The 12,182-nt window shown below is 39.0% G+C and overlaps 1 protein-coding gene across 1 annotated transcript in view; it reads right to left on the bottom strand.

Moving 5' to 3' along the window:
- Positions 1 to 12,182, bottom strand: part of TBC1D5 (TBC1 domain family member 5) — a 469,719-nt gene that overhangs the window by 203,966 nt on the left and 253,571 nt on the right. The window contains exon 6 of the mRNA XM_074945686.1: positions 80 to 188. Within this exon, the coding sequence (XP_074801787.1) occupies positions 80 to 188 (109 nt within the window). The remainder of the gene's footprint in view (positions 1 to 79; positions 189 to 12,182) is intronic.

Genomic DNA, 12,182 nt, shown 5'->3' with positions numbered 1-12,182 from the left:
ATTCTTTGCATCAATAATTTTCCAACACATCAGGTAATGTGTTGATATATTGCAACCACAATAAATATTTTCTTCTTACCTTCCAACAAACACTACGGAACCTGCTGCTTCTCAGCTGCCCATTAATCCCCTTCAGCCGTATTGTTGCCAAGTAATTGTTGTTTACAAATAGTTCTTCCCATTCTTTACTACATGAAAGAAAAGAAGGAATGAACATTATTAAAAACCCTCAGCTGACTTAAGGGCTATCTCACACTAAGTAATTTTGGATAAGCAGAAGGAAGGGAACTTTTTTAATGTATATATTTAGTTGTGTACTGTTTCTAAATGCATGGCTGTCTTTTTGGACACATTTCTTCTCTGGATTTAATGAATATGTAGATCGCTATAATTATGCCAGCAACTGAAATTCATAATGTCTATGGAGGCTATTCCATTTTCTCTAAAATGTTGGTACTGCAGTTCAGTGAATAGACAAGAAAAATGAATATTAATATAAGCACATTCATGTTTCAGCCATGGACAAAGAGGTACCTGTTCCAAAAATATGCAACAGAAAAGTACACTGTTGACTGTATTAGTTCCTCACATGACATATTTGCATAAATGAATCTTCTTTTCTTCTTAAAGTCAAGCTGGGCAGTTAGGCAGTTAACAGAAGAGGACTTTCTGGAACATTTAGTGCTATTTACTATTGAAATCACTTCAATTTCTTTCTACATGATCAGTTTTAAAATTTTAACAGGTGCTAGCAAATTTTAAAAAACATCAAAAAAATTAAAAAGCCTCACTGTATAAACTGTTAAAGGCAAGCTTGAGTACCTTGCAGTACCTATGGCTGACTAGATAAACAACCTAAATATGCCTCCCAGGCATGCAGACACCAGGGGCCTAACACCTGTGCCTCATTAATATACAAGTATATCTGCTCTACCGGGAAACAATTGGAAATTAATTGTCCCAAACCATTCACTGAGTTTGAATAAAAGAATTAGACCTATATTTCCTACATCTTCCTCTGAATTGAATCTCAAGAATAATACTAGCCACTTGATGATCTAACCAAAGTAACCCAGACCTTCGCAGAAAGTCTTCCTCAAGTCTATCACAAATTCAAACAGTAATTTTACTGTAAATCATCAAGGACACATTCAGGGGCATATGTGCCTTGGCAGCGTGTTGTTATTGTTGTTAAAGTTATGTCCTTCTCTTAGGAGATTCCTTGGTTTCCTAGGAAGAAACTAAACCTGAAATGGAGAAATCACTCTTTTAATCTCAAGGTGTGATCATATCAGATCTCATTGCCTAAATAGGGTTAAGATAGGTCAGGCAGGTGCTGTAAGAACTTCTCCCCTCCCACCCAGTTCCTCGGAGATCATTCTGAACAAATACCCCCAATGACTGTCGGGGCACTATGCTGGTGGAGATGTCATCTTTCAGTTAAGAAGAGGTGAATTTCTCATAGCATTGTTTCCTACATTAAGGATTTACTTCTAAGCCCAGTTCCTTGGCTGCAGCTGAAGAGCTGAGTGAAATTTGGGGTAGTATGTGAAGGCTGCTTTAAGAAATCTTTGGGCTCCTCCAATTTTGGTCTGTCTCGGCTAAAGGTTGCTTTAACTTGTGCCACCTGCCAACAGCCCTAAGGGGCTCGTATGGCAGCAGATTGCCAGGGTGCACGGATGATTTAGTTGGGGATTGGTCCTGCTTTGAGCAGGGGGTTGGACTAGATGACCTCCTGAGGCCCCTTCCAACCCTGATATTCTACAGTATTCTGCCTACTTAAATTCCCCTATGGTTTCTACCGGATACAGGATATAGTATTCTTCATTTCCTGTCCAGTTTTGTAGCATCACCGATGCCATTATAACAGCTGCCAAGCAGGTCTTGTTATATATACACACTGGGTCAGATTCTGGTGTCATTTACAGTTTTAAAAGGGAATTATAGTCACTGAATTACTCTGCACTGACATGGCCATGACAGCTGAGTTAGTGCAGACGTAAAGCGAGTATAACTGAGAACAGAATCTGTCCCAATATGTTTATTACAGAAGCTGCCAGTGGTGACGGTTTTACAGCAGCTCATTTTTTTTTAAAAAAAGGTCTCCCTCTAACTTAGGGTTTCATATACCAGTAAAACTTCCAAAACAGTCCTCTGCTTTTGTGCTGAAGATGTCTACGCTTGCTCTCTGCCTAAATTATTTTGGAAAATTTGAGCAAAATGACGTCAACAGTTTGAGTTAGTAAAGTGTAAATGATACATTTTTCTCAGTGTAACCAAATTCTGAAGACATGTTTTCAACAGGCCTACAGTAAAACAGCTGAAGCTGAAATCTGGCAAGTAAATAATCCACACCCTGTTTCGACTTGTGGAAAAACAAAAAAACAAAACAAAACAAAACAAAAATGTTCTAAGCAACTGAAAATATTACTCTGAGCACACTCAATAGCAGAGTTTAACGAAGTTCTGTCCCCGCCGGACATCACTCAACACTGCTCTTTGACCAGCCAGGCATGCACAGGGGTCGCTGCTCCATATTACATGATGGAAATTTAACATTTTTTTGGTATTTAACACAAAATAAGCCAGGAAAACTAGCTTTAAATCAGAGACAGAAGAAGATAAGGTGTTTAAAAAAAATCATAAATCCCACAATTTTAGAGGCTATTTACCATATTGGTGGCATTCTACAACATTCAACAAATATTTAGCTTTCATTTTTTAAAATGATTTTTTAAAAGATTTCCTTCCAAGCTGATGTATCCTCCACAAAGTAAACTCACACATAGGTGCTTCGTTAACCCAGGTTCGCAGAAAATTTGCAAGTCAAAATGAAATGAGCAATGAAGACTGGAACTCAGGTCTACCACACCCCATTTGCTTCACTGCGGTGTGAACTTCAAGAACCAATTGGAACCATTTAAACCATTAATAAAGCAGAAGCAATTGTTTCATATCAAACTAGAAAATTAAATGCAAAAGCATGAGTTGATACAACATTTGGATTGCATAAATAAAATAAAGGAAAATGCAAATTCTAATATTTGGGCTGTCTTGTATGTATTTTGTATTTTATATTCCTGTGTAACTGGTTAAATGTGTAGCCGAATATATTAGTGGTCATATTTTAAAGTTTACATTATAAAACATGCAGCTGAAATAATGTTACTTATAGAACCTCAACTTCTGAATTTCTTACCTTGCTTCTGACTGCATCTTTAATGGCAAAGGTGCGGCATAAAAGTTTTATTGGAGTGAATTTGGGATGGCTGCATTACTTACATGTGAAAAAGTACTCTACGCTCATGAATGGGAAGAGAGGCAGATCTGTGGAATGAAGGCTGAGTCTGCAGGTGGCTGAAGGAGTCAGCTTCTCCTCCTTAGACACCTCAATTCTCTTCTCTATTCTTTCACACCTGTATTACCCTCTTGAATATAAAGTGTTTTCACATGTATGCTAAGGAGTTTTAGATTCCAGCTTGCGCCATTCAGGCATACTCTCTAAGTTACAAAAACAACAATGAGCTCTTAGAAATCTTCTTTGACTGGGGTTACTGATCTAGTGGATAAAGGGAAGCTGTAGATGTGGTATATCTTCATTTTAATAAAGCTTTTCACATAGTCCCATGTAACATTCTCATAACCACATTAGAAACCACATTAGTGGTCTAGGTTAAATTACTATAAGGTGGGTGGCCCAGCTAGTTGAAAGGCTGTACTAAAATAATAGTTATCAATGGTTTGCTGTCAAACTGAGAGGGTGCATATAAGAGGGGCCATGCAGGGTTCAGTCCTGGGTCCAATACTATTCAATATTTTCATTAATGACTTAGCTAATGGAGTGGAGAGTATGCTTATAAAATCCAAAGATGACATTAGACTGGGAGGGGTTGCAAGCACTTTTGAATTCGAATCCAGTCCTCCAAGCAACTTTGACAAATTAGAGAATCAGCCTGAAATCAACACGATGAAATTCAATAAAGACAAGTGCAAAGTACTTCACATAGGAAGGAAAAACCAAACACAACCACACACTGAGTTCCCATTTTGGGAATAACTGGCTAGACTGAATAACAGCTGAAAAGGTTCTGGGGGGATTACAAGTGGATCACAAAGTAAATATGCCCCAGCAATGTGATGCAGCTGTGAAAAAGGCTAATATTCTGGGATGTATTAACAGGAGTGTCCTATGTAAGACACAAGAAGAATTATCCCACCCTACTCAGTTCTGGTGAGGCCTCAGCTGGAGTTGTGTGTCCAATTCTGAGCACCATACTTCAAGAAAGATGTGGACAAATTGGAGAGAGTTCAGGGAAGAGCAACAAAAATGATGATAGGTTTAGAATAACCTTTCCTCATAGGTCAGGTTAAAAAAACTGGGCATGTTCAGTCTTAAGAAAAGATGACTGAGGGAAAACCTAATAACAGTCTTTAAATATGTGAAGGGCTGTTATAAAGACGACAGTGATCAATTGTTCTCCATGCCCACTAAGGGTAGAACAAGTAGTAACGGGCCTAGTCTACAGCAAGGGAGATTTAGGTTAGATACTAGGAGAAACTTTCTAACTATAAAGACAGTTAGGCTTTGGAATAGGCTTTTCAGTGAGGTTGTGGAATCCCCATCACTGGGGGCGCTTAAGAACAAGTTGGACAAACACCTGCCAGGGATGATCTCGGTTGACTTGGTTCTGCCACAACACAGGGCTCTGGATATGATGATCTCTAGAAGTCCCTTCCAGGCCTACATTTCATAATTCTACTCTAATTCTATGAATCTGCAGGAGGAGACAAATGCCTTCTTTAAACCAGGCTTTTTTCAGAAGATATCAGATGTCAGTGCATCAAACAATTAGATACCCGATATACTGGGTTGTAGCAAGAATCAATTAGCGATTATTTCTAATACCTATCCCGTGAAGTGAGGAGAGGTGCCTTGTTCACAAAACTAAAGTGTCTGTCCCATGCTTCTCCACTTGGAAAAGGTGTGTGTGGAAAAGGAGTAGGTACCGTGCTTAAGTGGACTCCTCTGATCCTGCATCCTCTACACCTGTCCCATATATTCTATTTCACTATTTTTCTCAGCTACTCTATTTGGATGAAGAAAGGTAAATGCCCTTCTTCTGGAGGACCTGAATGATCTTATCCTCTGATCAAGCAAAATGCTCAGGGTACAAGGCATTTTCTTCTGGAGATAAGCTTTCCATGATCATGAACACATGTGACTATTGTCTGGGAGGAATTTGATATGGCAACAGGTTATCTTCTAGAGGGGTATCCCAGAATCAATGAATCCACAGGTGTACCTTGCATGGACCTATGTAATCTCATTGCGTTTTTTAAATTGTGGTTTCTTTTGGAATTCCACCCACGCATCTGTGGGAATCACTGTAACTGAGAGAGTGATCCTAGCATCTTTGCAGGAAAAAAGGTGGTGTGCCTTGCTTGTGATTACTGTGGTTTAGCTGGAGATTCTCAAAAAAAAGGGTCCAGAAGAAAAAAAATCTTCTGTTGCCTCATTGTGTTCCTTTTTCCTGACTCCTGTTCAGATCCTTTAAATATTTTTAAGTGTATTCCTGTATTTTTCCCTTAGTACCCAATAATTGGAAAGCAATGGGAGCTTCGTCCTTCAAACACTTCCCAAGTGCTTTTTATTTGCTGATGGTCTGAGCCAGACAGGGACTGTGAAATGTTGGGCTGCCTGAAAGAACCGAAAATGGATTCATCAGGGGGACTGCTCTCATATCACTGCTCAAGGGTTTTTTCTGCCCATCTCTCTGAGACTTATTTATTAACCTGCTGAAGATGATCTTACCCCTTGGAGGAGAACTAACATGGGATCCACACGATGACCTGAAATCTGAGTGTAAGTGCCTGGACCCAAAAGGAAAGACTTTTGTTAAAGACTGCTGTGACCCACAGGAGAAGCTGCTGTCCACTGTGAAAACCATTGTTGCATGTTGTTTTCTGTGTGGTCCCACTGCTTGGTTGCTGAGCTTGAAGGAACAATGACTAGGCCCCATAAAGAATAAACAGCTGACTTACCCTTTTAAGGATCAGAAATCCTTATGACATTGGCTTGCTCTGCTGAAGCCTAAGTAGCAGCGGCACCGTCTTCCCACTGCCTATGTGCAGATGGAAGGGGAGCAGAAGCATTGTAAGTACTATGATCAGCAGCAGTGGTTGCTAAGATGAAACTGAAGGTCCCAGCAGCTGAAACTACTTTTCTCATGAAGCTGCTCCAAGAGATGGAATTCACACCACAAGAAGGTGGAGTCCACTCAGATAGTAGGAGCAGCTCCCTTTTATCCATGGCTGCTGAACTACAGGGACAGCCTGCCATACCCTGCCACTTGGCTGAGATACGGGACTGGAGGAGGGGTCCAGTGTGATCCTTTCCTTGGCTGGGGTGAATTGGAGTGGCTCTGTAACACTTAAAGGAAAGAAAGTACTATACCTTGTAGGAAAGGAGGGAAAATAATGGGCAGAATTTTACTTCTATTTCAGGAGTGAGTGAGGTTCTGTGGCCTACAATGATCACAATGGTCCCTTCTGATCTTAAAGTCTATGAGTTTATAGTTTTGATCTAGGCAGTCTGGCTAAAATTTTCAAACATGCTGACCTAAGTGACTTAGGCTCCTAAGCCCCATTTTCATAAGTGGCCTTGGCATCTGGGAGCTCAAAACTTATTAAAAGTCAATGGGACTGTGTTTCTGTGTCACTTAGGTGCTTTGGGGAAAAAAATGTTACCCTCTTTGCCTTTTCTGCACCACTGGGATGGCAGAATAGCAGGAAACTGCAACGTCTCAGAGAGGATTATTTCTCTGAAATCCAGTCCAAATGATGTAATTAGGAGCCAAAACAGAGAAGGGTAAGAATATTTTGTTCTGGTAAGTAATTCTGGCATTTATTGAATAAGAATTTAGTACTATTCTGAAGAGGACGCGATCTGGCTGTTGTACTTCTGGAAGGGGAGCTCAAAGGGAGACTCTTCAACGAATAGAGCTAAGCTGCTATGCCAGCAGCTCCCAGGTCTGCTGCTGACTCCAGATCCACAACATAATGGAATACCTGAAGTAAAATATATGGACATCAATATGCTAAAGAATGTGGTTGAGCCTACCCAAACACACTATGAAATAAATAACAGTTCTATTCAGATAGATCAAAAGGAGAAAGAGGAAGGGAGAGTCGAAATCCTACTAATTCACATCAGGTAACTATCGTAGGATACGGAACATAACATTATACCCAAAAATAGGTCCATTCTATGATCCCGTTGATTTACATGAATACATGTCCTACGAAGTCTACTAGCTACTACAAGAAGCCTTTACATAGTATAATATTCAAACAAGGTAGGAATTCATATTGGACACCAGGCATTAAAATCAGTGGAAGTATAGGAGATGGAAATTAGTAACATCAGCAATATGGGAAAAGCTTGAGCATTAGGACTGCAGGTGCCAAGATCAACCAGATAAACACTGTTATCTATAATTACTTCATTTTTAGCTTAAATCACAGGTAATGAGGGAACTCATACTATCTAAAAGGCAATTAGGAACTGTACACGGCTCTTCTGCTTCCTGTATCTGGAAATATTTTAAACTTATTTTTCTTTAAAGATTTCTTTTCATAATGAAGCAAAACAGTTTAATCCTTAAAACAATATTCAGATAACAAACGTTACACACAGTATTGTAGCCCAGGAGAGGATATTATAACACTGCTGTTGGGGCTCAAGTATTTACACTTAGATTCCAGATCATGGTCTATATCCCAGGCTGGTTCCCTGCTCTGGGCCACTCCTCAAGTGGAGAGGAAAAAAAAAGGATCCCTAGCAGAATGACCCCAAACAAATGGGTTAAAAGTACATTTAAGCAATACTGTTACTGTCAGAAAAAATATGTGAAGTAGCACAATGTACCAGGGCCCAGTAAACCTGATTTGCCATTTTTATTCAGTTTACTTATGTAAAATGTTTTTATTTAAATGTGTTGAGACCCCAGCTCAACCTCCACAAGCACCCAATGAAGCAACAAGTTATTGATGCTATATGCTGTCAGACTAAATGATTTCCCTAATTATTGTGCCTTATGCTCTGCAATTTGAGGTCATTATTGATGAGAAAATCTGAATATCTAAATGTAATATTTACATTTAAATGAAAGCAACAGCTCTTGTCAAACATACAGCTCCTGCATGCATCCAAGAAACACACAGAATTTGTTTTATTTATGACAGCATAAAATGGCATTTTAAAAAGGGGAAGTAGCAGAAAGCAATGTTATGAAAGTACAGGCGTTTACTGCACAAAAATGGGAAAATAAAAAGAATGGTATTTTTGAGGACCACTCAACAAGTATGTAGAGCAAAACAAACCTGAAACAAAGAGGGTCTATTCACCCCCAAGCACCACCTTCCCCATCTGGACCAGTGACTGTTTTTGTTTGGAAAATACAGTTACTTTCCTGCTCTGTCCAGAACTTCCACACAGATATAGCATGCGGAGAAAATCTTGGGTCCACTATGAACTCATATTATTGCTCATATAATGGCAATATTGCTGCAAGATCCAAGATTCAAAGCCAGATTTTCCAAAGAACTCAGATCTCATTTATTTACCTAAGGTACTTATATGATCCCCATTTAGGCACTTAAAATGCTAAGCTCTCAGAAAATCCCATTGCTCTGAGAAAGAGCTGCAGAGACCAGGAGAGAAGAGAGGGGAATGGCACATAGGGCCTTAGTTCCTGCCTGGAAGAGAGACAGATACTCTTTATAACTGGGGTAGGAGAGAAAGCAAGTGAGGACCTTGGAGGCAATAACTCTGAGAATTCCAATTACTAGTAAGAAAGTTGTACTTTTCACCATCATGACATTGCATTGACAGTTCTCCTCATTTAAGTAACAACCACAAGTCAACTGCCAGAATACAGCTGAGTGCTTTATTTTGTGTATACGCTTTTCTACAAAAATCACTGTGGTACCAGAACTCTTCATAAACATCAGTATATTAAGCCTATGGTACAGAAATGTCCTCATTTTTACAGATGGGAAAACTGTGGCAAAGGGAAACAGAGCAATCTGTCCAAGGTCAGGCAGGAAGTCTGTGGGTGGTACTATGTTTCAAGCTATATTTAACTGTTCCGCAAATCTTAGATAACATGACAAAAGAAGACAGAAGCAATAATGACCAAATAAGCTCCAGGGAGGATGCTGTCTCTTCTCCTGTCAAGATCTAAGCTCATTCCACTAAAGCCTTTTCAATCACCTAGTCAGGACAGGGAAACAAATCAACTGATAAGCCCAGCAACCTGCCATAATGGATCAGACCTGTAGTTTATCTAGTATCCTATGACAGTGGCCAACACCAGATGCTTCAGAGGAACCTGCAGCAGACAGATGTGGGTAATTTGCTACCCTCATCCCAAACAGGTCTCATTCTGATCTCTAATAGTTAAAAGTTGGCTTTAGTTCTGAAGCATGAGGTTTAATATCCCTTCCAAAATGTGTTAGCATTAACTATAAGAACTTTGGAAGTCTTGTTAGCTATATATATGTCCAATCTCCTTTTAAATCTTCTGAAGGTCTTGGCCTCAGTGACATGTGGCAATGAGACAGGGATGTGGCAGTGAGTTGCACAGCCTAATTACACAATGTGTAAAAATAAATTTTTAATTTGCCACCTTTTGATTTAATTGAATGCCCCCTTCTTCTTGTGTTATTAGACAAGGAGAACAGAAGCTCCTGATCTACTTTCTCTATATCATTCATTATTTAATATGCTTTCATCATGACCCCTCTTATTCATCTCCTTTCTAAGGCAAATAATCAGAACTTTTTCCAATCTGTTATGAGGGGTTTTTCCATACCCCATATCAATCAAATCACGTTGCCCTTCTCTGAACTCCCGGCAATATCCTTTTTGAGACTGGGGTGACAGTACTATGCTGATATTCCAGATGAGGCCACGCCACTGATTTCTATAATGCATTATAATATTTTCTGTTTTGCTCTTCATCCCATTCCTTGTACATCCTAACATCTTGTTTGTTTTTTTATTGTTTCTTTTTTTTTTTTTTTTTTTTTTTTTACTGCAGTTGCACATTGAGTAGAGGTGTTCATTGAGCTGTCTACAATGATGCTCAAATAGCAGTATCCACTCAGGAAAGTTATTTAGAACCTTGTAAGGTATACAAGTAGATTGATTTTTTTCCTCTTCACATTTATCAGCATTGAACTTCACTGTGTTGCCCATTAACCTGGGTTGGTTAGGTTCCTCTGAAGTTACTCAGTCCTTAGTGGTCCTCACTAAAGTTACTCAGTCCTTAGTGGTCCTCACTAACCTAAATAACTTTGTCATATCTGTAAATTTTGCTATCTCACTGCTCACTCCCCTTTCCAGATCATTAATATAACTGACAGCACTGAAACTAGTAGGAACCTTGAGAAACGTTTTGTCAAGAAGAAAATTTACTCCTAATCTGTTTTCTGCCTTCCAGCCAGTTTTTGATCCACGACGATACTTTGCCTCTAACCTCATGATCACTTAGCTAAAGAAGCCTCTGTTATTGGATTTTGTCAAATGCATTTGACAAAATCCAAAGTTATATCAACTGGTTCTCCTTTATCCACTAATTTATTGACATACACAAAGAATTTCAAGTGATTAGAGAGAGACTATTTTGATTGACACAAAACGTGCTGACTAGACATTATCGTAGTATGCTGTTCCGGGGGATTACATTTTTTTTTTCAGCCAACTTGCAATTTACAGATATAAGGCTTACCTGTCTAATTCCCCAGATCACCCTTAGAGCCCTTTGTAAATAAAGGTACCATCTTTGCTACCCTCCAGTTCTCTGGAACAGAAGTTATTTTAATAACCTGTGTGAGGCCACCACCTGGAGGACCTTGCACACTTTTTATTAGCATTGCAGAGTCACTTTTTTTTAATTTGGTGAGTCCTCCAGGTACCATGTACTAATTCTCCTAAGTTAATATTCAGGCAACAAAGGGACTAGGTAAAATGAATAATTCTGCTAAATAGGTCTAACATTACATTTGTCGTTTCCCACTTCTTGTATTTACCTCTACTAACAAACTATTAGCCAGGCCTGAGTAATTCCCTTATGTCCCCTTGTTATACCAATACAAACACCTGCTTTTCAAGACAGTCTAAAATTGTTGCGTTTTGTAGATGCTAATAACGAAAGTTAAAAGTTACAGCTCTGACAATCATCAAGCTAGAGAGAGAGTCACACAGGAAGGGTGGAGGTGCAATTGCCCTGCTAGAGGGTACCAACATTTCTGTATTTCTCTTTGTTGATACCTACCTCACTAGAGATAGTCTGCATTGGTGTAACTAGGGCACAGAAGAATCATCAGGAAAAAGTTATCTGATATCAGAGAGATCTCATAACAAGAGTTTTTAAAGCAGTGTTTACCCACATTTACAATTTCAAAACATTTATGCAAATGACTGTATGATGACATGCAGGGTAACTCAGTCAATCACAACTTGTTTTAGTTCATGAGCATATTGCAGTCTTATTGGTTAGAAAGACATATCAAAAATGTCCTCTCTCTCTGCAAATCTATTCATTTTGACATCATTATCATGTCCACATGACTTAGAATATTTGTTTCATGAAATTGCTATTTTTTCCCTATTAGTTCAGATTGGTTTTATTCAGCAGGTTAAATTAGAGGCACTCTTATGTTGCAGAGATGATGCTCATTGCTCTTCAGAATTATTTCAGGTTTACAATATTTTTGGAAAATTTTCTGTTCAAACTTTTTGGACTAACAAACTAATCAGTCCTCAGCTCGTTTATATACCTTACATATAACTTCAGCATTGTCATTTCTTTAGCAAAATGAAATTACTAATCATATTTACTTTCAGAAGAGTCTATATGAAAACTAAGTTATCTTGGGTAAGCTACAGTAGTTCTGTTGCAACTTGTAACACAGTACTCCTCCATTTAAAATCCTACTGGCTGCAATGACATCTAGTGCTGAGAAAGGAATTGATCATGTGCAGGCTCCCTTACTGCTAAAGTCAGCCAACAACTCACTCATGATTCTGCAACAGATGCTCTTGCTTTTAGGTCACTAAGAACCTTATGGACTAGTTTTCCTCTCCAAGGAGCAAACGCCAGTATGATTAGGATCTG

This window comes from Natator depressus, chromosome 2 (assembly GCF_965152275.1).
Source record: "Natator depressus isolate rNatDep1 chromosome 2, rNatDep2.hap1, whole genome shotgun sequence".
Lineage (NCBI taxonomy): Eukaryota > Metazoa > Chordata > Testudines > Cheloniidae > Natator > Natator depressus.
Note: the sequence above shows the minus strand (reverse complement) of the source record. Positions and strands in the feature narration are given on the sequence as shown.